Below are 27,467 nucleotides of genomic sequence, written 5' to 3' on the forward strand. Positions count from 1 at the left end.
CAACAACTGAAACATACAGTGGTCAAAATGCTGTAAGCTTGCAAACTTGGAGCAGTGTTATCGTTGATTGCTAGAATGTATTACTATTCTCAATGGGTCCATTTAATTAATAATGTCCAATTCGAAATACACCTATATTTATTTAAGACCGCATTTTATTAACAGGTCTTCTACCAAATACCTATACATGCACATACATATGCAAATGTATGCATGCATACAGTATCTACCCATATAAATAGGATGAAGTACTCTATCGTTATCTTAATTGCTTTTGATTACATAGAAGCTATATATTAGTATTATTCCAAGAAAGCTTTAAAAAAAGCTTGTTTTGAACAAAATTCACTATAAATACAACAATAGACTCATTTATATCGAAAGTATCCGACGGAAATATTCATATAGTATATATTTTAGTAAACAACTTGACGGTTAGAAGACGTTCTCTTTCCTTTTGGTAGTCTTTGTATGAATCCAATATCATGATATTGGTAACGCTACTGTTAGTATATATTTTTTCTACTGTGACTGCACAGTCCCAATCGGATGGCTGCCTATATAACCTGCCGATGCCGACAAAGCCTGATCCTGAGGATTGTGTTGGATATTTTGCACTTTACGATAATGAATACATACAACAATATTGTCCACCAGGTGCAAAGTACAGCGATGCTTTGAGTTGCTGTATAATAGGGCGTTGCCCCCCATGCAATTGTCAAACAACAACCACAATCTCGTCAGACTCTACAACTTCTGGGAATGATTGTAGCAGTGTCGAGACAACTTCTGGTACTACCAGCAATACAATAAGCGACTTCACAAACGATTCTACTGAAGAAACCACAGGTTCATCTTTTGAAGATAGCAGTACTGAATCTCCTCAGTCATCTTCGACAAGTTCGAGTCCAACGGATTATTCCACTGATACTTCTCCCACTAGCGAAGACACAACGAATTTGTCAACTGAAACAACGCTTATTACAAATGCTTCAGATGGCACCACTTCCACAACAGAGATCTCCAGTGACACGTCAACCAGCCAAGGAACTTCGACAATGACAAGTTCGACCAATGGTCAGCCGGAAACATCTCCAACTGTTTCCACTGATTCCACGACAAATACTGACAACCCCATAACATCACCTGAACCTCCGGGTGGGGAAACAACTACTAAAGATACCACAACAGATTCAACTCCAGCTGTGACTTCCACCACGGAGAGTACTACGGATCTTACAACGACCACTACATCATTAACGCCTACCACTACTGATTCTACTCCAGCTGTATCTTCCTCTACATATCAAACAACAACAACTGGCCCAGCCCCACCATCATGCGAGAACTTGAAAACAGGAACCTTCCTTCCAGATCCAGTTGACTGCAACCGTTATTATGTATGTAGCTATGGACAAGCCATACGAATGCGTTGCCCGCCGACGCTTTGGTTTGATGTAAAACTAAACGTGTGTAACTATCCTGAAAAAGTAACATGTGATGCAAGTGATCGTCCTGAAACATCTCCAGATTTTACAACAACTACTACAGTCATAGCATCTACCACAACTGATTCTACTCCAGCTGTGACTTCCTCAACGGAAAGTACTACGGTTCTTACAACGACAACTACACCCGAAACACCTACAACATCCGATTCTACTCCAGTTGTGACTTCCTCAACGGAAAGTACTACGGTTCTTACAACGACAACTACACCCGAAACACCTACAACATCCGATTCTACTCCAGCTGTGACTTCCTCAACGGAAAGTACTACGGATCTTACAACGACCACTACATCATTAACGCCTACCACAACAGATTCTACTCCAGCTGTATCTTCCTCTACATATCAAACAACAACAACTGGCCCAGCCCCACCATCATGCGAAAACTTGAAAACAGGAACCTTCCTTCCAGATCCAGTTGACTGCAACCGTTATTATGTATGTAGCTATGGACAAGCCATACGAATGCGTTGCCCGCCGACGCTTTGGTTTGATGTAAAACTAAACGTGTGTAACTATCCTGAAAAAGTAACATGTGATGCAAGTGGTCGTCCTGAAACATCTCCAGATTTTACAACAACTACTACAATCATAACATCTACCACACCTGATTCTACTTCAGCTGTGACTTCCTCAACGGAAAGTACTACGGTTCTTACAACGACAACTACACCCGAAACACCTACAACATCCGATTCTACTCCAGCTGTGAATACATCAACGGAAAGTACTACGGTTCTTACAACGACAACTACAACCGAAACACCTACAACATCCGATTCTACTCCAGCTGTGACTTCCTCATCGGAAAGTACTACGGATCTAACATCGAAAACGTCTACCACAACTATATCTTCCTCTACATATAAGACAACAACAACTGCCACAGCACCACCATCATGCGCAAACTTGAAAACAGGAACCTTCCTTCCTGATCCAGTTGACTGTAACCGTTATTATGTATGTAGTTATGGACAGGCCATACGAATGCGTTGCCCGTCGACGCTTTGGTTTGATGTAAAGCTAGACGTTTGTAACTACCCAGAAAATGTAACATGTAATGCGAATCAGAACTGATGCTGCCTTTTGTGAGCATTTGTCGATAGTACTCGTATGTATGCACATACATACATACATATATAATATTTTTTCCTAATTGGTGTCAATAAATTAATAAGTGTCGTAAAGTGTTAAGTAAGATTATTATTGGAATAAAATTATTATTTTCTGAACTCTTTAAACTCGAAAAGATATTTTTAGTGTCTGTAAGTACACACTAGCATCATACATATCTACATAAGCGCAATGCGCATAGGCACAGTTTCTACTATTGCTATGAACTCTATTCAAGATTCTTTGTTGTCGGATACGGATGCCCAGCGATTTAGCGTATTCGTATGTATATATGTATAAATATAAATATAAATAAAAAAGGAAAGTTATACTCTGAGGATTTTATAATTTAACGCTTCTTTGGACGGACTTTTGTTTGTACCATTCAAAGTTTTATTTTCCCAATTTCGTCCGCTCCCGAACAGAAGATCTAATTTCACCAAACTGATAGTTGTGATGATGAGCAATTGATAAAGAGAAGAAAATTGATTTTATTAAAAGGTATTGATTGTACATAATAGACATAAGTTGAAAGTGATATGATATCATCGACCTTAGGACGAACATATGTATGTAATAAAGTTAATGTTCACTCAGGCTCCGCATTCAGTTAACGGAAGTTCGTGAAGTTGAAAAGAATTGTGTTGAGTTGAAATAAGTAGTGCTAAATATTTCACTTGCTACAGATTTCTTAACAATTTTAAATAAAAAGAATACAAATATTAAGAAATAGAACAAATCGTTGCAATTTTTTGGCTACAAATTTGGATGAAATGGAGAAAATGCGATATCAAATGATTTTAATGGCATTCATTTTAATGTTACCTTACTTATGTATAACAAACGCGGAAATATTTGAAGAATGTGAAAATGAGCCCGACGATACATTTGTAAAGAGTTCACAGAGTTGTCAAATGTATATATATTGTAATGGTGACGATTCTTATTCAGGAGAATGTGATGAAGGTCAATATTTTGATGGTGACGCTTGTGACGATGCGGAAAATGTTTACTGCTTTTTGGATGACGTCGGCGAGTCAGATCCTGAGGACCCGGTTGAATCCGAAGAGCCTGAAGACCCGGAAGAAACTGAGGCACCTGCCACAACGAGACCAACCGCTGCAACAACGACCGAAGCCCCACAAATAACCACCAATAATGATTTGAGTACAAGCACTTTAGAACCGATTGTCGTTGCGCCAGTAGTAAGGGATCACTGTCCCACGGTCGAGGATCCCCAAACAATCGTATTCACGGCGAATACTCAGTCTTGTACAGGCTATTATCTTTGTTATCACGGCCAAGCCATTGAAATGCGTTGTACGGATAATTTACACTTTAATATACATACAGCTAAATGTGATTTTCCCGAAAATGTGCAGTGCATGGTGAGTTTTCAGAAAGACAAATGTACATTATTAAGTTCGTAGCAAAATTACCAAGCGCGAATTAACTTTAATAAGTTTATTACACATATTCATCTAATTGGAACTAAAACTGTACATGGTAGAAAGCGATATACACTTTACCACGCAAAAACTTAACACATCCTTAGCATTTAAACTAAGGTTCATTACCTTGAAAAGGTGGTCCAAACCCACATACGCTTTAGAGCTTTGATAAAATCTGATTTGCAGATATAGCAGAGAATTATTCACACTTCCAGAAACTCCTTCGAGTTCGGAAGCAATACAGTGGCACGCACACCATAGTCAGGCTATTGGAATGCGACGCCTTGGGCGGTAGCACATAATCACTTTATTTGTTTTAATATCCATGAGCGGCTTTTTGAAGGCCAATTATATGAGCTAGTGTATATCATAGTTTTCAACTGTCAGAAGTTATAGTGCCCAATAAATTTGACTTTGTTGCTATAGTACATATGTATGAGTATATTAAAAATTAATTTAAACTTAAATCCACATATTTCGTTTATCCAGATCGATCGACCAAATGCGAATAAATGTTTACCACAGGTCACCGACTTCTTTCCGCATCCACAGAAATGTAATTATTTCTATTACTGCATCAAAGGTTTTCTAACGGTGCAGCAATGCCCTTTTTATTACGGATGGGACATTGAAAGACGTTCTTGTGTGCTTCTTGACCAGGCAAAATGTTTCGAAGGCTCGAGGCGTACATGAAGGAGGCGTAAATGAACTATAACATATACTAAGTACAAAGTACCTAGGCTTATACATATGTACGTATATACATAAATGCACCTGTACTTTTTTCGATATCGATATTAACAATTGCCTTAAATAATAATTTATGAATCTTTAGATTACACATACGTATGTATATACAAAAGTTAATTTCCATGCAAAAGTAGTGATTTAAATACATACATACATATATGTATGCCTATATGTAAATAACACCCAATAGTTCGAATTCGGATAGATAAAAAAATTGAGGAGCATGTAAAGTTAGAGATTTGCAGTTATTCTGACGCATCGTGAACTATCAGTCATTCCGTTGGAATTTCATTTTAGTAGAGTGGTCGTCACGTTCAATTTATGAGAACATATCGACAATTTCTATTTTCCTATATTGCATTTGCAATCAAAATGAAGTTCAATCTTTACGCATACACAGTTACAGGCATGTGTACATCGCTAAAATACATACGAGACATCAGATAAAAGCCTGTTGATAAACGCCATCAAGGCTTGTCGTGGAATTCGCGTAAATATGTTTGTATACTATGTATGTACATATATGTAGGTACGCCTGTGAGCAAATACTTTGCAGTAAAACAACCAACTAGTCAAATAAATTTACTTTACAATTAGAACGTGCTTCTGGATTGAAATTGTACTAGTCCGAAACGGCCAAATTTGTATGGTGAGTTATTGTATTTCACTTCAAGAATTTTATAAAGTGAAGTATAAGACATGATACAAGTAGGTTAATTTGAAAAGGTTTATGATGACTTAATTTGCTTCCATTTCTTAATTTTATTAAACTACAAGGTTATCCTTGACATCTGGCCAATACATACACATTTGAAGTATGAAGCAATGCTTACGGCTAGCCGGCTAGTGATTTTAGGCGATTGGAGTCAGACTTGACGCCATCGCAGTCATGACAACATACTCGACCTTGTTAATGAACTCAGGCTACATTACATGCGACCGTAAAAACAACGTTTTTATTCCCCAATACAAAAGAATGGAGCAAATTTTGTGATCAACAGTCCCAACAGCGAAATCCATCGACGGACCAAAGCGTGAAATACGTACAAGAACGGGCTTCTTCTGTAGTAATTTCCTAAGCTGCCCCAGACTATTCAGCTTCTTTACTGATTTGTGGATTGAACAAACAGCTCCTACTTCTAAGCAAAAGGGAGCTTAGTAACATTGTAGGGGTCATCACAGGACACCTACACTTAAATGGAAAAGGGGATTCGGAGGTATGAGACGCTGGAACATTATGTGGATAATTGACATTGCACAGAGCATCACAATGTAAACGAAAAACGATTATTCATATGTAAAAATAAAGTTAGCTGACTATTTGTACTTGAAGTTCATAATAGGTGTGAAGTAGCCTCTCAAGAGATACATGTTTATTTTGTCCTGAATATTACAACCTACTTCAGATTACACAATCAGTAACGGAAGTTCTTGAGAATATAATCAATCAATTTTCACATTTACTCTTTTATACACACATACATGTATATGTAATATATATATATATACATACATACATATATGTATATTAATGTTAAACATCCGCTTAGATAAAGAGCAAGTTGTAGAGTGGCTAATTAAAATTTGCCTCTTTTTACAAATTGTTACAATTTATTACAGTTTACTTATGTACATAAATATATATGTACATATGTATGTACATACATATATGAATGAGCAGTTGGCCCCTACCTTTCCGCGCATGGAATCAGCGGTGAGGCTATCTTGATATCGATTCTTATACAGACCACTGTAAGAGATGGCTCTTCGTAAAGTTCCCACGACAGTCGGGTCTAGATAACCGGAACGGACTCGTATTCTTATCCAGCCAAGGACTGTAAACCATTCTTCGAAATTACAGAATTGGGTTTCAACGTGAAAAGCTGCAAAATGCTTCAGGGTTATCGACGAATCAAAAAACGAAATTGATCATAATCATCTGGATACTTGGACTGGAGTTTTTGTTGTTATTCCCCATGCTCAAACTCAGATTTTTGTAAATTAAAAACGTGTCATTGGCCATGTGCAGATAGCATAGGTTTGGATAGATAGCATACTTTCTGCCAAATTATTATTTCTTGTATTTTCATACATACCTACACTTATGACTGTGTGTACATACATATGTGCATAAACATACAAAAATTGAAGTTTATTGAAAACACACAACACTCTGAAAACAATCTACATAGTACATTATCGAAATGAATGCCTTTGGCACCATTCGCCCATCCGTCGGTATGAATTCAAATTGTTTAGTTGTGCGTAACACATCATCCATATAACACAAGATATATTTATACATTTGGGCGATCGGAAAAATATCTAAAAAACTATTTTATTGAAATAATAAAAATGTCTAGTCGTCGATGGTATTATGAACTCACCGCGCTTTTGATCAGTTCCTTCGTAATCGGTGTTTATAGCGATACCTATGAGGCATGCGAAAATAAACCAAATTACGCATTTATAGCCAGCAATACGTCTTGTAGACATTACATATACTGTGCTGGTGACGAATCCTATGAGGGCGAATGCGCAGATGGCGATTATTTTAATGAACTATTACAAACGTGTGATCCCGAGCATCTTGTCACCTGCCAGCTCTACAACACAAACAGCTCCAGTCCCAGCTCCATGCAAACGGCACCAACCCAAGCTGCAATGACCGCACCGGCCAATTCAACATTTTCTTCTACAGTAATAGCATCCAGCTCGTCAGCACCAACACAGACTACGACCAGTCAGACGAGCTCCGATAACACGAACACCACAAGTGCGCTAAGTGAATCTATTGCAACTTCAGTGGCTCCGCCCGTAAAGGAGGGCGCTATAGCCATTATAATATCAACCGAGTGTCCGTTAACGGATAATCCAAATCAAATGATTTTCGTGCCACATCCGAAAACTTGCTCAGATTATTTTATTTGTTATCGTGGCCAACAAATGGCCATGCACTGTTCTTCTATGCTACATTTTAATTCCAATACCGGGAAATGTGATTATGCGGAGAACGTTCGGTGTCAGGTAAGTGTTTAGGATTTTGGTATATTTAAAATCGCTATTATAATCGTATTTGTACCATTTTGTAATGATGGAATACGTTTTACTTCAATCGGTGAAGAAGAAAGGAGGGAACAGTGATAATTCCTCCCGTGCCCAGAGTTCTCAGGGTGTCATGGTGCTCTGCAACAATGATTGCAGTTTTTTTCTTCAACAATACACTACAATTAATCTCGGGGCTCAGCTTCCTCTCTACGCCTGGAGTCATCAGAGGGCCAGCTGCTTTCCAACAATTATTGTAGCTTTTTTCACCAAAAATTCAGTATAGTCAACCTCGGGTTTCGGTTTTCCCTCTACGGCCCTGACGTCATTTACTGTTTTTCGTAAATTTTTTTTTTATTTTCAGTAATTGCTGTTAGCACACATGTCTTTTTTTCTTTATTGATTATTTTATGTCTGAATTAAATGAAAACTCCTTTCATGCATCACCTTTACAGACTGTTTTCAGCAATCCAAGAGAGCAATGCCAGCTACATACGACCGATTTATATCCTCATGAAACGAATTGTAACTACTTCTATTCCTGTCGCAATGGCTATCTTTTGCTGCAGCAATGCCCCTTTAAATATGGCTGGGACTTTGAACGACGTGCTTGTACGGCGCTTCAGCAAGCAAGTTGTTACAACAGAAGAATAATGCAATGATTTCAAGAAAACGTATTTATAATTTTATGTAATAAAAATGTATCAAAAAACTTATTTATGGTAATACGAATTTTCGAGAGTTACATTTATGGGAACATTCGGTGGGTTTTTAGGATGAAAGCCCTAATTGAATTTGAAGTGTAAATACATACTACATATAGTACATCAATTTTTGCTAAGTAAGGGACATCAGTGGATGATGGCTTAAGTGCGTCTTCGGTTTGGCGCTTATACGCCTCCCTTTTCAACCTTTCCAACCAAGGGCATGGGCGATATTGGCCAACAACAATTTGCATCCACCGTTTAGGCATATTATAAATATTTTGGATGAACAAACGGAGGTTTCATGAACCCCGACCAATCGGCGACTGCGAAATTGCTATTAAACGTAAATCAAATGACTTTTCTAAATGTATTTACCATTTGTGTGGTTGTGTGTATAAGTCAGATATTAAAATATTGAGCGGAAATTGAAATGTCGTAAAGCGCTTTTCTCTTTTTTCGCTATTACCCCTGATATTATCTTAATTTGAACGATGTCTGTGGTTTATTAGCATAAAGATACTAACACTAATGCAAATACATATATACACATACATACATATTTAAATTTAACCGCTACTGTGCGCTTACACCGTTATATGTACAACTTAATTAATGAAAAAATGTATGTACATATGTATGTTTGTACGCATGTAGATATATCGCAATATCTCTTGGTTGGGGCTCAAAATTGAACATAAAGTTAGAACATTTCACGTGGTGTAGTGCAAAGCACGCAAATTCACTCACAAAGACTTTTTTTTACGTATTTCGGAAGTGCCTATGAGAATGTCGTTGAAACCGATGACACCGCTGAAAGGTACAACAAAACATAAGTGCATACATTTTCGAGACTGTACATAAAAAATCTTTTACTTTAATCATTGACACAGTTGTGTACATTTGTTTGGCCTGGACAACAATAATACAACAGTCCCAATCATATACGTCAATTTCCATAACCCCGCATAAGAAAGGCCGTCAAAACAATATATGTCTAAACCACACCGCTGGAGAATTCGATAGAAATCCCGATGATTGCCGGTCATTCTACTTGTGTTTGGAAAATGGACAGGCAGTGATGGCGCCCTGCCCGCCGACTATGCTATTCAATTCGGTCAGTAAACTCTGCGACACCGTCGAAAATGTCAATTGTGACATTACTATACCCAGTGGCAGTAATAACAATAACACTAATAGTAATAATAACGGTAACACTGATGATGATGACAACAGTGAAGCTTTAAGTGCTTCCCGATATTGTGCACTGCAAACTGTGCAAAATCGCATCGTTTTCGTTGGCAGCAATAGTAATTGCCAGCAATACTTCATATGTTATTATGGGCAGGCGGTATTGCAGGAATGTAGTGCCAACCTACATTGGAATAAGAAAATTGATAAGTGCGACTTGCCCGAAAAAGCTGGTTGTGACATGTGGAACGGCGACGTCGGTATCGGCCAATACACAACCGTCAACGATAATGGTGACAATGCCAATACCGCCGATGCTCTATCAAATGGAAGTCAATTTGGTGCACAATCCACAATTGCTGAACTAATCAATTGTCCTATATATGGACAACATGTATTTCCGCATATGTCGCGTTGTGAGTATTTTATTTACTGTATCAAGGGGCATGCTTCATTGCAAAAATGTCCTTTTTACCACAATTTCGATATTGTGTCGAAAAGCTGTAAATGGCGCACAACCGCCGTTTGTGTTCGAGATTTAAATATTAATTTGAATAAATTAATTGCTAAATAAGCTGCAACTAGTAACATTTTTCTTATATTATGTGTATGTGTGTACGACTGACAGAATAGAATATAATTTGAGGCTTGAACCGCGACCTAAGGTCCATTGTGCCGTCTACTCCAGCACTCTGATGAATTCCAGGAACTTGCTAGGGGCTATTGAGATGATGTGATGCCTATCCACATAAATACAAGAAGTTTCCGTGCGACTTGTAGATGGAAGGTTAATCACGCGTTTAAAACTTGCTAAGTTGTAACCTTCCAATACCAACTTGGAATGACGCATACCTATGGCTTGCTGACAGTAACGGTAGATTACAAAAAATATTTATTAGTTTGCATTTATTACAAGTTTACTTGTTTTGAAATTAAATTAAACATACATATGTAAGTATGTAAATATTTGTTTATGTTTGAATATCATATGCATACTTGTAATTAAATTCCTTTACATACACATGCGTAAGAAATAAAATACCAGGCTGGCTGCATACTCCTATGGGTTAGCATTGGATAATCAAGTTAATCAATTGCGTAGATAAGACAGCCGTTATAAAAGGGCCTAAGTTTATGTAACGTTATGTTAGTTATATATATTCTTGCAACTGATCCGTGCCACAGTAATATGATAGGTGATTCAATAAATAATAAAATAATGGAAGTTATTTAATTTTTACAAATATTGTTTTAGAACTGAAAATATTTAAATTCCTTGCCATCGTTTTTACGGTAACTACTTGGTGCGAGGGATTTTTAAATAGCACGATGACAGCTCCACAATATTCACAGCGATGTTATGACAAGCCTTATGGTTATAAGATTGCCGATACTACTGACTGCGTTGGATATTTTATCTGTCATGGCGATATGATCATACAACAATATTGTCCGCCGGGACAGCGGTTTTATGCTTCCTCGCAAATATGTCAGGTTGGAAAATGTCCGCCCTGTGATTGTGAGATTGATTGTAGCAATGTTCCTGATGGCACCCTATTTGGCGACTGCATGCATTGCCGATTCTTCTGGGAATGCGTTAATGGCCGAGCAGTACATCGCTTTTGTGAGCTTGGTAAGTGGTACGATCGCGTTAAATACGTTTGCAATTACCCAGTCTATGTAAACAACTGTGCAGCTAATCAAGATTAAAATAAAGTATTTAAATAAAAGGGAACTGTATATAATTATTTGAATCTATTACTGCTGTAGATTGGATATAATTGATACCAAAAGTCCAATTTCCCCACAAATATTCATTATCATCATTATGTTGATTGCCAATGTGATTAATAAGCAATTTTCGTTGGCAATATTGCTCTCTAAAATTATTGAGTTCACAACTATTGCTAGCGGAGACTGAATGTTTCGGCGAACGTCAAACATCATTTCTCATGAACCGATACTGAATCCCATCGCTTAGTAAATGTAAACAAAATTAATGCGGCATAATTACCAATAGTTTTTAAAAATATAAAACTTGATGAGTGACCCAAAATGAAACAAGAAAATTGTGCTGATAAAGAAACGATAGAATATACGCACACCACTGTGCCTTCATCAATGAGAAGTCCTTATTGGAAGTATTTCGGATTTCCTGCTGATAGTACTAATAAAATATTGACTCGGCAAAAAATTATATGTACGATATGTGGTACTGCCATTACATACAACAAAAATACCTCTAATCTTCGTACACATCTTATATCGCGACACCCTGAGACTCTGCATCAAATGCATAATCATCAAAAACAGCGGAACCCAGGGTTCTCTAGTACTTGTGACATGACTGATGCTGGTGAATTTAGTAGTGCCGCTATAATGAACGAAATGGGAAAGATTGAATGTAACTCGGATAAATTACACTTACATAGAGAAAGTAATAAGGGTGATCCTAATGTCAGTAGTCTATTAAAAATAAGACGTCTAAATACAACGAATGTACAAGAGCTTAATGTGGAACTAATGGCTTCCAATGGTGTAGTAAGCCGGCAAAATGAATATCAACAAGAACATACAGTCGACTTCTCAGCTGTTGAAATTAATTGTGGTTCTGATTATCACTCGGAAAGACAAGACAACACGGAAATCAACAAAGATGTGCATGAAGCGATTACAGAAAATGAAACCAGTTATGAATTTTTAACTTCGGAAACGGAAAATGATTTGAAAAACGATGAAAATATAGAAATTAATTGTTCCAGTGATTTCAATGTTGGCGATATGAACCCCGACGCGGTTGCATTAACGGAAGATGAAGCAGTCATAATTGACAATGAGATTTCTCAAAAACCGATGTTTGTATATTGTAGTGACTCATTGTCATGCTCAATTGATTTGACAAAAAAATCAAATGTAATAACTCACAACGAACTTCTTGTAAATATGTTGGTCTCTGATTTACTGCCGCTTAACGTGCTTCAAGGTGTGGGTTTCAAACAATTACTTAATACGTTAGGTTTTGTCAATGTGGATAAAGAGCCAGTTGAGAGCAAAATATTGACCGATTATTCAAAAATGAAATGTGCACTTAAAAAATACATTGCTTTAAATTTGTTGCAACAAGATAAACCATATTCATTCAGTATTGAAAACTTTAAAAATAAGGAGGGAACCGACATAATAAGTGTTTATGTAAACTTCCACATTTTTGACATTGAATACAAATTTGAAAGTATTTTATTAGAAGAAATTGTTTGTAGCAAAAATACAGATTTAATTCGGACGCTACAAGACTTTGATCTTAGTCGTTGCGCAGCGATTGTAACAACTAACGCAAACAACTCAATTGTTAAGGAATTTGCACTCGCGAATGGTAAGAATTAGTGTAAACATAATTATTACTTAATTTACTTAATGAATTTTTTATTTAGGTATCGAAATAATACCATGCGTAGGGTCAATGTTAACCCGGTGTCTTTCTTTGATCTTCCAACAAGACGTGGTATCTGAATTATTTCAACAAATTTTTGAAATAAGTGAGGTATGAACATTTATGTACATATATTACAATATGAGTGTGAAATGTCAAAAGTATAACTAATTTTAAATAGTTTTAACATTTAAAAATTATATTTAGAAACCCCTTATATCATTGATGTGTTTTAGAAAAATTTAAACTTATCTACTGTGAGATTATATTGCCCATGGTGGAAACTAAAGCTTCTTCAGGATTTTTTCGATAGTCCTTTAGCGGCAGATGAAATGTACAAGGAAATGTCATCAGAACTGGGAAGTTTCATTACATATATTAAACCCTTAAAGGTACACGCAGTCGTAGATATCTAATTTTATTTGAATAAGAGCTTATCCCTTTTTAAATAGATCACGTTTGATACAATCAACTCGGAGCAAATGCCGTTCTGCACACTGGTGCGTCCGTTGGTAATGCAACTATTCGATGAACATTTTTTAAAATTCAATACTAATGACAATGCTTGTTTGCAATCAGCGCAAAAAATTGTTTGTTCTGAGTTACGTAGTAGGTATGTAAAACAGTTTACAAATATATACATATATGTGTTCAAAATATATTTTGGGATATGTAATTACAGCATCGCTAGTTGTTCATTTTTTTCTGAAGCAGTGCTTTTTGATCCACGATTTCAACAAGATTTCATTCAATCCAGCCCACAGCCAACACTACAGAAACAAACCGATAGTTTTGGCAGTATTCATCGTTCAGAAGTAATACTGTTGGTATATAATCGGTATCCACATTTGCTTAAGGAGTTAAACTTAAAAGTAAAACTGGAACAAAATCACCTAGGTGCCTCGTCACAAGCAGTATCAAAATCATGTTGGTAACCGGAAGAGTATGGGTATTTCTTTTAGTAATCTTATTTATATCTTGCAGGTTTACGATCGTTTTTCCAGCGTATTAGCAATCCCGCAGGTGAGACGAATCTTCAAAACATTAACAACACACCTTCCAAGCAATCGCAGCCGAAAGTCGCTATGGATTTGGAATTTAATCGATACAAATGTGAACAAACGTTAGATTTAGAACTATGCCCTCTAGTTTGGTGGCAAACACATTCTGAACGTTACAAATTGCTGCATAAAATCGCAAATTATTATTTGAGTGTGCCGTGTTTAACACCACGGTGGCTAATGATCGGCCAAGAAGAAGTGGAAGTAATCGATAGAAGCCAGTGGTGGCAAAAAAGTAAGTCACTGCAGTATCGCCACGCAGCAGAAAAGTGCATATGGTATTTGCATTACAATCGTAGTATATATAACAAAATGCTGGCCAAATCATCTAAAGAACGGTCTGCGTAAAAAAGCTGAAGTTGGAAAAACTCGTATCATCATGAGATATTTCTACATAAAATGCGATGTAAACAATAGTTAATAGGGAGAACGCATTAGAATGGAAATTCAAGAAATTAAATTTGACTAAATCCGAGTCCTTTTCAACTCACTGACAATTGTCTTAGGTATATTTTAATATATTTACGGAATTTTTTGTAGTAAATAATTTTAATATATGTATATTAGATGTATTAGAAATGTATGTAAATGTGCTTTATTTTGGCCATTTTGAAAAGCACGGCAGGTTAAGAAAATAATTATTTATGTATTTCAAAGTAACGGTGGTTTCATTTATTCAAACAAATGAATTAAATAATTCTGTAGTATACATATATAAAATTGTTTATTTGATATTTCATTAATTTTGAAATTGTTATAAGTATATTGTAAATACTTTGTTCTGGTATGTTTACATAAAGGACTGAAAATAATTAAAATTAGTATTCTATATTTGAAATTTGGCTTAATTGGTGTTTTCATCCATAACAGTTTTACGGCAGCATCATCCTTAAAAATTCTCACTAAATGTAAAATTTCAGAAAATGCAGAAAAGAAATTATATTGCTAATGGGTTTTCAATTCATGGTAACGTGTATCATTTACATTATTTTATTAAACTATTTTTCTTCTGTATAGCCACAAACATACTATGTTATTGTTCGGAGGATACATTGTATGTACTATATATGTATGTATATGCATGCATGGAACTCGAAACGAACTTGATAGAAGAGTAAAATATAATACTTTATTTTTTATTTTATGTTTTTTTTTTGTAATTTTCCTTTTCATATGGTGTTTTTCTGTATATTGTGCTCTATAAATTTCAGTTGCATTTATAAAAACGATCAATTTCTATGAACAGCAAGTTCATCACTAAAAGAGCGTCCAAATAACTTCATAGGTAACTAACGGGCAGTTGTTGCATGTTGATACAATTATATTTTCATGCATATCTTTTACAGCTAGTGGAGACTTTTACGATTTTAAATAGACATGAAGTTTTTGTTTACTGATAAATAAAAATCTGTCCTTATAACTTCGAGTTCCAAAACCTTTTTAACCTGCCAAATTTTAGTATCAGTTTTTTATATTATTTTGGTTTATTAAACCTTAAATTTCTTTATCCGTAAATGAACGGAACATCTTATAACAAATATGTATAGGTTTAATTATATTCTGGGCACTAGTTTGAAATTGGGAGAATTATTGAATTTGATCTTAAAATGCTTTCAGCTTGATATCGAGTAAAATCACATTTATAAATACATCTCTGCTAATATCAATGAGCTGACAAGACTTTTTCATTGCTATTTGCTTTTCGCGAATTGTTCCAAACAATCGTTTAAGTTCTAAAGTATTTATATAAATAAAAAAAAAAACAATATGCTACAATCACAAAATATGGTTACAACGGTGATGTGTTTGAAATATTGCTTACTGTTTTAATCCAGTTTTTCATGCTCGCCTTTTAATGCGAAAAAAATGTTTTCTATATATAAATTTTAAGTGTTTGGGGTTGAAATTAACTGTAACTAATAATTTTTTAATAATAATTATTTTAAAAATGTGTTCTGTTTACGTATGTAGCGGTTCTACGTAATTTGCGGGGTAAAGGCCAACACGCCCATTCATGCGCCCTTTGCACCAACCTTGCTCGTCTTCGTCTTCTAGTTTCTCAAAGACCTCACCTTGATGATATAAAACGGACATATTATATAATCATATGTATATATAAAACGGACATATATAATCTTATGTATTTAAGCTCCTTTCCTATTACCTTGTTTAAATGTTAGCTCATCATCTTCGGCTCCTTCGTAATCATATAAAGCCTTAACTGGAATACCTTTCTCGCCATTATCCACTAACACATTATCACCCTCATCCCATTCCTCCTCTTCCTCGAAGGGATTGACTTCGGGTTTGCCGTTACCGTTACTAATAGATAAATTGTATAAAATATGTTTTGCCTTACACAATGAAAACAAAATAAATTTAAAAAGGTTGCGCCTAACTCTCATTTGGCGACGTATCCTTTTTCAGACAGAAAATTATATCTTAATAAAGGTGACCGTCTAGGTACCCTTATTATAATGGAACTTATCGCGACTATTTAAAAAATATCTTATTGTATGTTAGAAAAAAAAAACTTACGTTACGCTTGAATTGCGGTTATTTGTAGCTGAGGTTGCACTCAAACCTTTCCCGGTCCCCGCAGCTGTGGACCCTGTTGCCGATGTTGGGGAAGACGAAGACTCTTGTTGGATGGCCTTTCCACTACCTTTGTTTGAATATGATGCATTTTTCTTTAGGCTATTTGTGTTATAATCCTAAATGTGAATTTAGGGTCAACGGAAAACTTGTGCATATAACATAAATATTAAACATACATGTGGGTCCTCAGCGACTGGTCGCTGATTGATGAGTGTAATTGGTGCTGCCGGAAGTGCCTCCTTTGATTTGCTACCCTTTGCTATATCACGGAACTCCTCAGTATACTCCTAAATTTTTATAAACAAATTTTAATCAACAAATGCGTATGCAGTTTTATTTAAAAGCCGAGTACATACCACAAATGCTGGCCAATTCATAGCCATATTGACACCATGATTATTTGACCACCATTTGAGATCCTTTTGTTGGTCCGCATTATTTATGGTATGGTAGAATTCTTCATATATTTGTGGTAGACTAAAATGTAATAAAATTTATCAGCTAATGTTTGTTTTTATTTTAATCTAGCGCCCATAATAAATATACCTACCATTGCACCTTTGTGAGGTCCAAGCAGGAGTGTATGTTAAATAGGACCTCTTTAAAGAACATTAATCGAGTCCTCTCCATGGCTTGGCACTTTTCAAACACCGACGTCATATCCTCGATGTATACCGAATTATATTTGGTAATCTCCGCGATAGCTTGTTCGTATTTCTCCCGACATTTAGCCACTTGATCTTTAGTTTTTTGAACGCGATCATGCATTTTTTTTACCTAAATAAAAACGTTTTATATAGACAAAGTTTTACGTTTTATAACCATTAGACCTAAATCAAACATTTGTGCATTGTGCGTGTAAATTCAAGTTTTATTTTGACTTATGTACTTATATTAAAAATGTATGATGTGAATTTCGTTAGATCAATGGAACTAACTTAAAGATCAGACAAATACCGCTTTTCATGACCTCTTAAATACTTATGTTCATAAATTAAAACAATACAAGTCATTGATTTTGTCATTACTTTAAAACAATTTTTAAGGCGGTGTGTTGGTATCTAAGATAACTAGTTACTTATATCTTTTTGTTTTTATACTATATTTTCACATTTCTAATCTATTACTCACGATGGGCATTGCGACATAATGTTAACTATGCGAATAAAAAATTATTCTTATCTATGGTAAATAGTTAAAGAACGCTGAAAAGCTAATTAAGTAACTCGCACACAGTATGTTTTGAATTGGAAGAAAAAATGAAAATATTTTAATTATACGTTTGACAATGAAAGCTTATAACGGATACCACTATCTATCTAATTTCATTAACCAAAATAACCATTTTAAACTTTCTATATACTCTTACGATAGTTAATGAATAAGTTTTGATTACTTTTTGTACTTCTGACAATACTTTTAGTATTTGCCACAAAATCTGGATTTAGTGAACGTTTGTAGAGTTTCATTGTACATATGCCGTTACTATTATCTAATCTGATAAACAATCTAGGATGCACACCTACCTGGTCTGGCGATAATGAGCTATCTGCTGTGGCATTTCGTTCCTGATTGGTGGCACTACGTTCTGTTTTACAAGCAGCATGATAATCAGACTTTGTCTTCTCTACTTTAGCTAGTAATTTAGCCCAAGGTTTTTGAGCCTTCTTAAACATATCCTCCATATCCTTACGTTGCTTAATCTGCATCAGCGTATGATGGTAGTTGTCTTTCTGCCAAGATTTTATTTGGCTGTTTACATCGTTACAGAGGTTTTCTTTTATTTTTAAGTGCACGTCACTGATGCGTTCAGCTTCCGTGAGTACACTTTTCCAAGCGGCTTCCGAAGTGCCATATTCGGGACCTAAATTATAAAAATGTAGTAAATATTTATAATTTTATGTTTTTTTACGGAGTTTCAAGGCAGTGTGATCTCATTTAGTATATAATGTCTAAGGTCCAAATGACGTATTCAGATTTTTAGTATAAAACTATTAATTAGTTGTTGTTATACCGAGTTAACAGTCCTTGACCGGAAAAAAAAATTCGGGTCCGTTCCGGTTACGTAGACCCGACTGTGGGAATGGCATTTAGTCTCAACCCTTTAACACTCTCTGTGAAAGTGGAAATTAGTCGGTTCATTTCCTTCTATACAATTAAGTACATGTGCATATGGCTGTATATACTTTGTATTAGCAATCGATTTTTGAAACCTTTGCAATGACATTTTGCAGCAAAATTCAAACGTAATTTGGTCATAACAGACTCTGCGTAAAATACGTAGTAAACATTTGAATAACACAGAATAGGTTATTTGAAAAGCTTACGAGCGAGCAATACTACATATATAGATAGAAGTCATATAGCATCTAGGATTACACTAGATCTTATCTAGTAAATGCTTATAAGCAATGACAACATGCTTGATGCCAATACTAATTACATTCACATAACGATGACACTTCGCGAATAAATGTTTGAATGTTTACGCTAAAACTTGAAATTCTTCAAAAACATGAGCTCATCTGAACAATAAAAACATTTAGGCACAACTAAATCGCGATCGCCTATAGAAAACAGAACAGGTAAGGGACGTATTTAATATACATCATTTGTTTAGTATTCGTTTGATTACGGCTTTGTCGAAGGTCATTGTTTAATATTCCATGCATAAATAATATATGTACATATATTCTGGTAACATTAGTAACTCGAACATTACAATATATTTTTTTCAATATAAAAGTATGACTTAAATTTCGAATTCTCCATCACTTTTTAGAACGCTTTCTATAGCGTTGTAAGACAAAAACAACATATACTGAATGACCGAATTTTTATCAAAGTTATAAAAAAAACCGCAAAATATGACCTAAAATAAGCAACATGTAGTAAAAATTAACAATAAAAGCAAAGAAAAGCCAACATAATACAATACCATTTTACACAACTAGCCTTAGTTACATTGAATACGTTCTAGATATATAGAGAATCTTTGCGAAAGCAGCAAAAATAGTATATAATATGTTTTGATTGGCATTTCTTTTTTGAGTTGGTCTACTTAAATAAGTACAAAAAACTACCGTATATAACAATCTAAGCATGTATGACACTTGGTATAATAATAGCAAACGAATCATAGTAAGTGGTTTTATGTTTGCTATTTGGAAGTACGTTCACATTAATGTCTACAGTTAAGAGAAATACAGCGCTACCGGAACGATAAGGCCTTTTATAGTTAGATCAGATAATTTTTTCCAGTTAAAAATCGGATACATAATAAAGTATCTGTTTACTGATTTGTTATGCTAATAAATATAGTTACATCCAATTACCTTTTTCGATTAGCTCGCCCCATTTTTTCGACCATGCACGCAAATTCTTCGCATATCCTTTTTCAATATCGGCACGTTCCTGTATAAGAGTCTGCAAATCATTGCAAAGCCTGTTAAAGCGAAAGCAAAGTTGTGAGTTGATTGAAAATAGCAGAAAGTAACAATGACGTATCCTTCTAACTCACTTGTAGCCATCTTCAATTCGTTTAGTGGTGCGCTTGTAGTTACCTGGCTCCCAAAAGGAATCACTACCAGCCTGTAAAAGGTGATCATCGCTGTGATGCGACATGACCTAAAAATGTACAGAAATATTCTAGTGAACATTTTTTTTAAATGCATTTAACTAATACACATTTTTCGAAGCACATTATATCAAATAAATGCTGGTAACTTTGCGATATGCGCTATCTCCACACTTTATTTGCGATTTAAATTTAACACAAACCGGACAGATAACTAAACGTACTACAATTGTTACACGGGCGTGACGCTCATAGATATGTAAACATTAGGTAAATATATCTCACTGACGAAGCTACAGCTGCAACTACAATATTACCGAACGGCGGGATCGCTATTTTATGTCAATTAACTGCGCTCGCACGTATAAAAAGAGAGATCAATAAAGAGCGCTTTGCTTAGCGTTTAGACGAGAATGTAAATTTTCCATATACGGTTTTTATTTGTGTATATTATTTTCTGCTTAATTTGTTAACTGATGAGCATATGCTTACATAAGAAAGATTAATATTTTCAGCCTTAAAAGCGGTAAAATATATACACATATGGCACCTGACACGACCGTATATTTTATTTTAATATTTCGATTCACTTTACGTTGTGGCCAAACGAAAATATAAGAAAATGTCTTTGAAATGGAAAGCGAAATAAAAGTTGAAGATACTTTATGGTATGCACGCGTCGGGTTGGTGCCCCAAAACTTACTGACAGCAACGATATCATATGCGAATACAAAAAATCGCAGCCGATGTAGTCGTGGAATTCTTGTTATTTTTCTATTACTATGTACTTACCTGTCTAACGTATACTTAACTCAGTTGTATACACACTGCTTTGACTTTGGGCTTCTTGTTTCGATAAAATTGCTGATAGTAACGGAATACTCTTTCCAATACCTATTCTCTTTTATTAAGATCTCTTTTAAATAACTGAATACAAGTATGTGTACATACATTGATTGATGTATTCCAATACTTTGGGGAGCATCTTTTTGTGCGCTTCTAATTGGATTGACATATTGGCACATTTTAATGATACTAGTACACATTTTGAGTTGATAACATATGTATGGTAAAATAAGAATGCTCGATGTATGATAGTTAAAGATGTTCATACCTATATACACATATATGTACATTACAAGCAAATCTAAATTTGCGTTAGAACTTCAAATTAGAAAAGCCACAAGTTTGTTTGAAACATACATTTACTAATAAGTATTCGACCGAAGCCGACTTCCAGGTAAAAATTCGAAATTTGAACCTATTGCAGAATAAACCAAACTAATTGGACAATCATTGGTCCTACGCTCTATAAATATCCAGCATTGTTTCTTTATATTTTATTTTATCGGTTGCTTTTTTAATATATTTTATTAATTAAGTATTTATGATTTTTTGAAACAAAATTTTATCGTTCATATTTGTGTTGGTGTAGCGGCAGGAAACATTCCTGAAGTAACTCGATTAAGAACCCCCATTTAAATAAAAAATATTCTTTGACGAATATTTCGTAGAGGCAAAAAAGTTTTGAAAGAACTCTTATTTCTTCAATAATTTACAAATTAGCCGTGTTCAGGTTGTAGATATAAGTCTTACAGTACAAATTTGGTGAAATGATGTTTTTCCATTTATGTACAAAACGTCAACAATGTTTATGAGGAACAGATTGGGGAAATCAGTCAAAGACAATGATTTCTACACTGGAAGCATTAATCCAGATAAACATTTCATTTTTACAGGTTTAAAATTGAACATTTAGTAAAATATTTTTATTCCGAATACCTAAGTATCAAAATATTGCAAAAAATCATAAATAATGAGGAAAATTGTGTACAGGCTTCGTTGGAAGATAAACAAGATACGGGTGGTAGTGAGAAGGGTCTACTTACTTGAATCCACTGAATTCTAAATACTTTGTGGCAATGTGTTCCAAAATGGAGTAGCAGCAATATTTTTTTATATGTTAGACACTTGGATGAACACTGTTGAAAAAAGGCCGCAACAATAACTTTAGATATTTTCTTTCATATACATAAATGAATGAGTAACACTGCAATAGACAAATCTACAGCCTGAAACGGTGGCAATATGTCGATTTATGCCTAATTATTCCTTGTCCACAAGGTTCTTTGCAAGTTTAGAAATATCTATATTTGTAAATAAGCAACTATATTTATATTTTGTAATGTGTTAGTGACAAGAAACACTCCCTAAAACAACAGGATCTCGCTTTCTATTTTCTATTTTCCACAACCTATGTACCGTTTTTGCGTCAAAAAATTATTCGTTTGTGTTTAAAAAAACGATTGGAATTAATATTTACCTACTAAAAAACACACAAAGTAGTTGCACAACAGTTATAACTAAAATTAACACTTATTTTTTCTAAAATATATGCGAAAATCTGCGAAAAAACTCACACGCGAGCACAGATACGACATCGACCGAATTTCACAGCAATGAAAGTAAAGAGTTGCCAGTTGGCAATATTTCAATACACACATTTAAAAATACATTTAATTTAATTTAAAAGACAAACATGTACTGTTAGTACCCTTATACAATTCTTATATTAACAATTGATATTTCATACACAAAAGCCTCATAAGTTGCACATTGTATATGGGAAGAATCCGCGGAAGTTCCTTCATTGTATTGAAGTTTTGAGGGACTTCGCATATAAAAACAGCATGATTTTATTCAAATCACAAATAACTGCGCAGCAATATTGCTTAGTACTCTCTAATATGGGCGTCAATAATTATTGCCGGCGGAGACAAGGTATTAAAACTTTATCTTTCCGGCAACATTATAGTATTCCAGGGTTGATCAGGAATTAATAATTTATTTATTTTACGACAATTTTATATACATATAAAAACTTGTTAATGCAACTTTTAATTTAAACAAAACTAAAATGGCTATGCAAGCAAAGTGATAGAAGCCATTCATTTTCTTTTCTCATATTTCTATGAAAATTAGTAGAAATGACTTTGACTACTGGCGAAAACATGACGTCACAAATACTAAATAAATAGTTTTTTCCTAGCTCTTTTGACTGCTTTATTTATAGAGCCATTTCACATTCGGTATTCTCTGCAGTCACCTCGTGACTTACATATCAAATGAAATCGAGGCGCGAGAGTCACTTTAGTACTGACCAGTCACGTTGCCTTATTTACTTATTTAGAGCCAGCTGGCTGCCAGCTTACCCTGAAGTCACCTTATGACTTTCAAACCAAATTACATCACGGCATGAGAGTCTCCTAAGCATTGGCCAGGCACGGATGCTTAGCTTCACGTGAGGTCACCTAATGCCTTTCAAACCACAATACATCGAGCTGTGAGGGTTACCTAAAAACTGGTCAGGCGTGGTGCCTGCTTTTCTTTTATAGAGTCAACTTCCCGTGAGGTACCTCATGACTTTTAAATCACATCACATCGAGGCGTGAGAGTCATCTAAACACGAGCCGGGCATGGTACCTGCTTTACTTACATATAGCCAACCCTCCGAATCATGTCGATCAATTTTCTGTTTCGGTCTTATTGCAAATTTCATAACAGGCATAAAATATAAATAAGCTGATATTAAATAATTAATAAATAAGTTACCATAAGTTGTATTATATATGAAATACTATTGATATTTCCTTTATTTCTGCCACAATTACTACAATTTAAATGGATGTTTGCGCAGATTACCGTAATTTACTACAAGGCCGGCAATGCTATTTTCCATCGCAACATTTGTAGGTAATTAAAGTATACACACAGGCCTGCGACTTTTCATCAAAGAACTTATCGCCGCTGCACCGCTTTTTTTCAATTTCCTCACCATTTTTGCAAACCGTATAGCTTCTGCAATTGTCGTCATTAGTTTGAACATCCATGTCACCCCGACCTTGGCATCGATTATAACTGCAATCCGATTCGGTAGGATCAGTACATGATGAGCTTGTTTGGTCGAATAATTTGCCAGTTGGACATTGCATAAAGATGGGGCTTAAGTCATTTTCCTTTCCATAATCCCGACAGTAAAAATAACCACGACATGACACACCATCGGAATAGAAACCTTTGCGATTTTTACAATCAAATTTAGGCACGCAAGGATATTCCGGTAACTTTGTTCCACAGGCACTAGTTTCGACATCGAAGTATTTTGTGCATTTTTGGCTTACACTCTTGCCATTTTTACATTGGTAGTAAGTACTGCAATCTGTTGAGTTACGATAATTCGTGCCGTCCGGTACTAAGTCACAAATTTCTGGTATAATATTACAATAGTTCACATTTTCAAAATCGCACATTGATTTGGCTTCATTGAAATAATAACCATTATCACAATAGCCCTGCAGTGGTTGACCATTGTCACAGTAGAAATATCCCTTACAAGTAGCTGGGTCGGTTACCCATTTACCATTAATATTTAAGCACCGATTGCGGCAATAGTCGTCACCATCAGAAAGTTTGGCTTCTAAGACACAACTTTGTGCGCTGCGATCAAACTTTTGTAGAGATGGGCATGAGTACATAACACCCGTAGAGTTGGAACAATCTATATATTCTGTACATGAGCCGGGATTTCGAATGCGCGTGCCACTCTAATGAATTGTAACGACATACGATTTTTGGATATTAGCTGAGATCATAACGCATAAATGAAAGCATTTATACATACCTTGAAAAGACTACACAATTCCCTTGGATCGGTTAATGTGGTTACACATGCGCCAAAGTCATTTAGGTAGAAGAGCAGATTAAGTATAAGTAACGCTGTAAATTGTATAAACGTAAGTAAGTGGGCAAGTGCTGTTATGTTAAAGTCATATTATCGCTTAAATTTCCTTATCACACTAAAGATTAGACTCTCCAAGCGTCACCCCAAATTATTTTTATTTTGTTAAAAACAGTGGCGAGCCAAAAATTTTTTAGGCGAAATTTATGAAATCTGAAAATTCGGTTGTATGGGAGATAAGTTATTCCAACAAGTGATCAATAGAATATGAAAATGCATCTACGTATTAAATTTCATTAAAATATCTGGAAATCTGACGAACAGAATTTTATGATCCCTAAAAAACTTCGCCTTAATACTCTCTAGCTTGAAACCGGGTTTAGACCATAGAAAATTTCCCACATACGCCATTTTTCCGTTTTTGGCTCCCTGTAAATCAACAAGCTCTAATGTGTATAGCGTTGAGATCTCTGAGTATCTTATGCACAAAATCGTTCGATTTGGTTTTAATAACTTTTTTGTAATCCATAATTCGAAACTTACACTTTTTGAACATTTTAATAATTGCATTAAATATCAATTTGCAAGTTAAGAAGCTATTTTACCACAGTCCGCCGAAGAACTTTTGCTTACGATGGTCACTTGATACTGGAATGATTTTTCTTACGTGCCGCACCTTTAAATACATACGAGTGCGTCCGACTCTTACAATTTTTTTTTGGGTCATATTCGTATATGCATATATATTATTTGTTAAGCCCATGTAGTGATTAAGAAAATCTGACCATCCACATATGTATGTGCATATCTGAGTATACTATACATACATTTATACAAATTTGTATACACATATTTCCTTTATTATAAAGCATAGATGTATATGGCACAATATAGTATAATATTAAAATTTACAATTGCACATATGGGCGTATGTTAAATATATATATGTGTTTAGTATCTTGATTAGTGTGATTAAGTGAGTGGTGTTCGTTTTAAATTTATTGTTTAAAAGAATTTAGATAATCCTTTTATAAACCGATAATTGAGTTTGTAAGCTAATGGTTCGATAACGTCATACTAAATTTAAGTTTAAAATATCCGATATTAAATATTTTTTCGATTATTTTCCAAAGTACGCTCGCACAGCAGTTTATCTGTAGATTAGGGTGTTCGTTATTATCAAAGTTAATTTTTTGGCGACGCCCCATGACGATTCCGTTACAACAAACAGTGAGCTAAGGTAAATCAGCTCTTTATTTTCAATTTAAGCCGTGCGTCAATCACGTTTCCTTTCGCATGTACATATGTATATATGTATATAAAATTGAATTTTGAATTAATAATATTTAAAATATTAATAATGTAAAGATAGAAGTTTTGTAATTTTGCGCTTTACAAAAAAGGTCTAATAGTATTTTCTATAAAGTCACTCCTTTAAAAGTTATATGAAGTTAAATGTATACATCGAGGATATAGAGAATGCTTTACGTACTCCATGTCGTATGAGCAACCAATAATATATTGTATGAGGCACTATTATGAATGCTTAGTACAATTGATGCTTAACTTTAGCTGCGTATGACTTTTAAAATAATGTTTTTTGAAAGAATTTGGTGAATCCTGTAGGGCGAAGAATTTTTTGTCAGAAAAATTCATTTTTATCTTGTTGCTTAGGAGATAAAAAATTAATGCAAAAGAGCAAAAATCCATATCCAATACATGGGAAAAGAGAGATGACTTGTTATGTTGGTTAATTTTTTTAGAGCAAAAACTGAAATTTCAGTTATCATCTGGAAATGGCATACACCCTAATATATATGTACCTATATAAGTGTTATTTAACTTGCTTTCCCGATACCTTTCTAATGATAAAATAATACTTCTACGCATAGAGAAAGATAAAGATTTTGCTAAGTGTCAATGGTCAATGGTTATGAGCACAGAACAAAATTGGTAGCAACTTGACCTACTTTAATCTTAATCATTTTTAGGACACTATAAAGATCATTCACACTCGGCAAAAAGATCTTGATTGATATGCATTCAGAATGACACTTATTAGGGAAGATGCCGTTACCTGAGTGTTCGATTTTTTCAACATCTCGCTGGTTGTACGACTATAAGCTTAAACCCCCTTGAAGAAAAAAAGTTTAGCCTCCATGTTGAAACGTATGGTAACTGACTAAGGTTGATCGATTGCAGCAGGGTTAAGCGTAAAAATGTATGTAAAACTAAGGCGTTGTTTTTACACCGAAATATCCAAAAATAAATATATTTGTAATAGACGAAAGTAATGCC

General features: G+C 34.8%; 5 protein-coding genes across 11 annotated transcripts; 3 read left to right on the forward strand and 2 right to left on the reverse strand.

Moving 5' to 3' along the window:
• Positions 1–369: 369 nt before the first annotated feature.
• On the forward strand, positions 370–10,346 carry LOC105227374 (mucin-5AC). Its single transcript, XM_049458521.1, has 7 exons — positions 370–2,585; positions 2,772–2,776; positions 3,337–4,012; positions 4,565–4,760; positions 7,299–7,852; positions 8,326–8,503; positions 9,468–10,346. Exons 1-7 carry the CDS (start codon positions 486–488, stop codon positions 10,337–10,339), a joined length of 4,581 nt encoding a protein of 1,526 aa, XP_049314478.1. The 5' UTR covers positions 370–485; the 3' UTR covers positions 10,340–10,346.
• On the forward strand, positions 4,764–8,586 carry LOC105227438 (peritrophin-48). Of its 2 annotated transcripts, XM_049459195.1 has the most exons (3): positions 4,764–5,474; positions 5,603–7,852; positions 8,326–8,586. In XM_049459195.1, exons 2-3 carry the CDS (start codon positions 7,181–7,183, stop codon positions 8,530–8,532), a joined length of 879 nt encoding a protein of 292 aa, XP_049315152.1. In that variant the 5' UTR covers positions 4,764–5,474; positions 5,603–7,180; the 3' UTR covers positions 8,533–8,586. The 2 variants fall into 2 exon arrangements, with proteins under 2 accessions (XP_049315152.1, XP_029406585.2); XM_029550725.2 differs by lacking the exon at positions 4,764–5,474 and having other exon boundaries at positions 5,482–7,852.
• Positions 10,347–11,563: 1,217 nt separating the features above from the next.
• On the forward strand, positions 11,564–14,793 carry LOC105227377 (uncharacterized). Its single transcript, XM_011206693.4, has 6 exons — positions 11,564–13,138; positions 13,197–13,306; positions 13,432–13,587; positions 13,648–13,808; positions 13,878–14,122; positions 14,180–14,793. The coding sequence occupies exons 1-6, from the start codon at positions 11,821–11,823 to the stop codon at positions 14,602–14,604; spliced, it is 2,415 nt and encodes an 804-aa protein (XP_011204995.2). The 5' UTR covers positions 11,564–11,820; the 3' UTR covers positions 14,605–14,793.
• A 152-nt stretch (positions 14,794–14,945) lies between these two features.
• LOC105227378 (protein kinase C and casein kinase substrate in neurons protein 1) lies at positions 14,946–22,891 on the reverse strand. 6 transcript variants are annotated; one of them, XM_011206697.4, is made up of 10 exons: positions 22,755–22,891; positions 20,375–20,481; positions 20,190–20,299; positions 18,381–18,718; positions 17,405–17,631; positions 17,211–17,331; positions 17,031–17,141; positions 16,795–16,970; positions 16,421–16,578; positions 14,946–16,328 (listed from the first exon to the last, which is right to left on the reverse strand). In XM_011206697.4, the coding sequence occupies exons 2-10, from the start codon at positions 20,476–20,478 to the stop codon at positions 16,216–16,218; spliced, it is 1,458 nt and encodes a 485-aa protein (XP_011204999.1). In that variant the 5' UTR covers positions 20,479–20,481; positions 22,755–22,891; the 3' UTR covers positions 14,946–16,215. The 6 variants fall into 6 exon arrangements, with proteins under 6 accessions (XP_011204999.1, XP_029406596.1, XP_049315150.1 ...); XM_029550736.2 differs by lacking the exon at positions 22,755–22,891 and adding an exon at positions 22,321–22,408; XM_049459193.1 differs by lacking the exon at positions 22,755–22,891 and adding an exon at positions 21,135–21,225.
• On the reverse strand, positions 22,755–25,837 carry LOC105227379 (peritrophin-48). The gene is made up of 3 exons (XM_011206699.4): positions 25,713–25,837; positions 25,113–25,207; positions 22,755–25,035 (listed from the first exon to the last, which is right to left on the reverse strand). The coding sequence occupies exons 1-3, from the start codon at positions 25,723–25,725 to the stop codon at positions 24,160–24,162; spliced, it is 984 nt and encodes a 327-aa protein (XP_011205001.2). The 5' UTR covers positions 25,726–25,837; the 3' UTR covers positions 22,755–24,159.
• Between the last annotated feature and the right edge of the window lie 1,630 nt (positions 25,838–27,467).

Source organism: Bactrocera dorsalis, chromosome 5 (assembly GCF_023373825.1).
Source record: "Bactrocera dorsalis isolate Fly_Bdor chromosome 5, ASM2337382v1, whole genome shotgun sequence".
NCBI lineage: Eukaryota > Metazoa > Arthropoda > Insecta > Diptera > Tephritidae > Bactrocera > Bactrocera dorsalis.

Excerpts from the sequence above, each read along its gene's own strand:
- LOC105227374 (XM_049458521.1), top strand. The coding sequence starts at position 486 with ATGATATTGGTAACGCTACTGTTAGTATATATTTTTTCTACTGTGACT. Across the intron at positions 4,013-4,564 it reads CCGAAAATGTGCAGTGCATG|ATCGATCGACCAAATGCGAA; the intron begins GTGAGTTTTCAG and ends TCGTTTATCCAG. Across the intron at positions 4,761-7,298 it reads ATGTTTCGAAGGCTCGAGGC|CCAGCAATACGTCTTGTAGA; the intron begins GTACATGAAGGA and ends ACGCATTTATAG.
- LOC105227438 (XM_049459195.1), top strand. The coding sequence starts at position 7,181 with ATGTCTAGTCGTCGATGGTATTATGAACTCACCGCGCTTTTGATCAGT. Across the intron at positions 7,853-8,325 it reads CGGAGAACGTTCGGTGTCAG|ACTGTTTTCAGCAATCCAAG; the intron begins GTAAGTGTTTAG and ends TCACCTTTACAG.
- LOC105227377 (XM_011206693.4), top strand. The coding sequence starts at position 11,821 with ATGAAACAAGAAAATTGTGCTGATAAAGAAACGATAGAATATACGCAC. Across the intron at positions 13,809-13,877 it reads TGTTCTGAGTTACGTAGTAG|CATCGCTAGTTGTTCATTTT; the intron begins GTATGTAAAACA and ends ATGTAATTACAG. Across the intron at positions 14,123-14,179 it reads ACAAGCAGTATCAAAATCAT|GTTTACGATCGTTTTTCCAG; the intron begins GTTGGTAACCGG and ends TATATCTTGCAG.
- LOC105227378 (XM_011206695.4), bottom strand. The coding sequence starts at position 20,974 with ATGTGTATATATTTTACCGCTTTTAAGGCTGAAAATATTAATCTTTCT. Across the intron at positions 18,719-20,189 it reads GGGCGAGCTAATCGAAAAAG|GTCCCGAATATGGCACTTCG; the intron begins GTAATTGGATGT and ends TTTATAATTTAG. Across the intron at positions 16,971-17,030 it reads CAGTCGCTGAGGACCCACAT|GATTATAACACAAATAGCCT; the intron begins GTATGTTTAATA and ends ATTCACATTTAG.
- LOC105227379 (XM_011206699.4), bottom strand. Across the intron at positions 25,036-25,112 it reads AATTGTGTAGTCTTTTCAAG|AGTGGCACGCGCATTCGAAA; the intron begins GTATGTATAAAT and ends ACAATTCATTAG.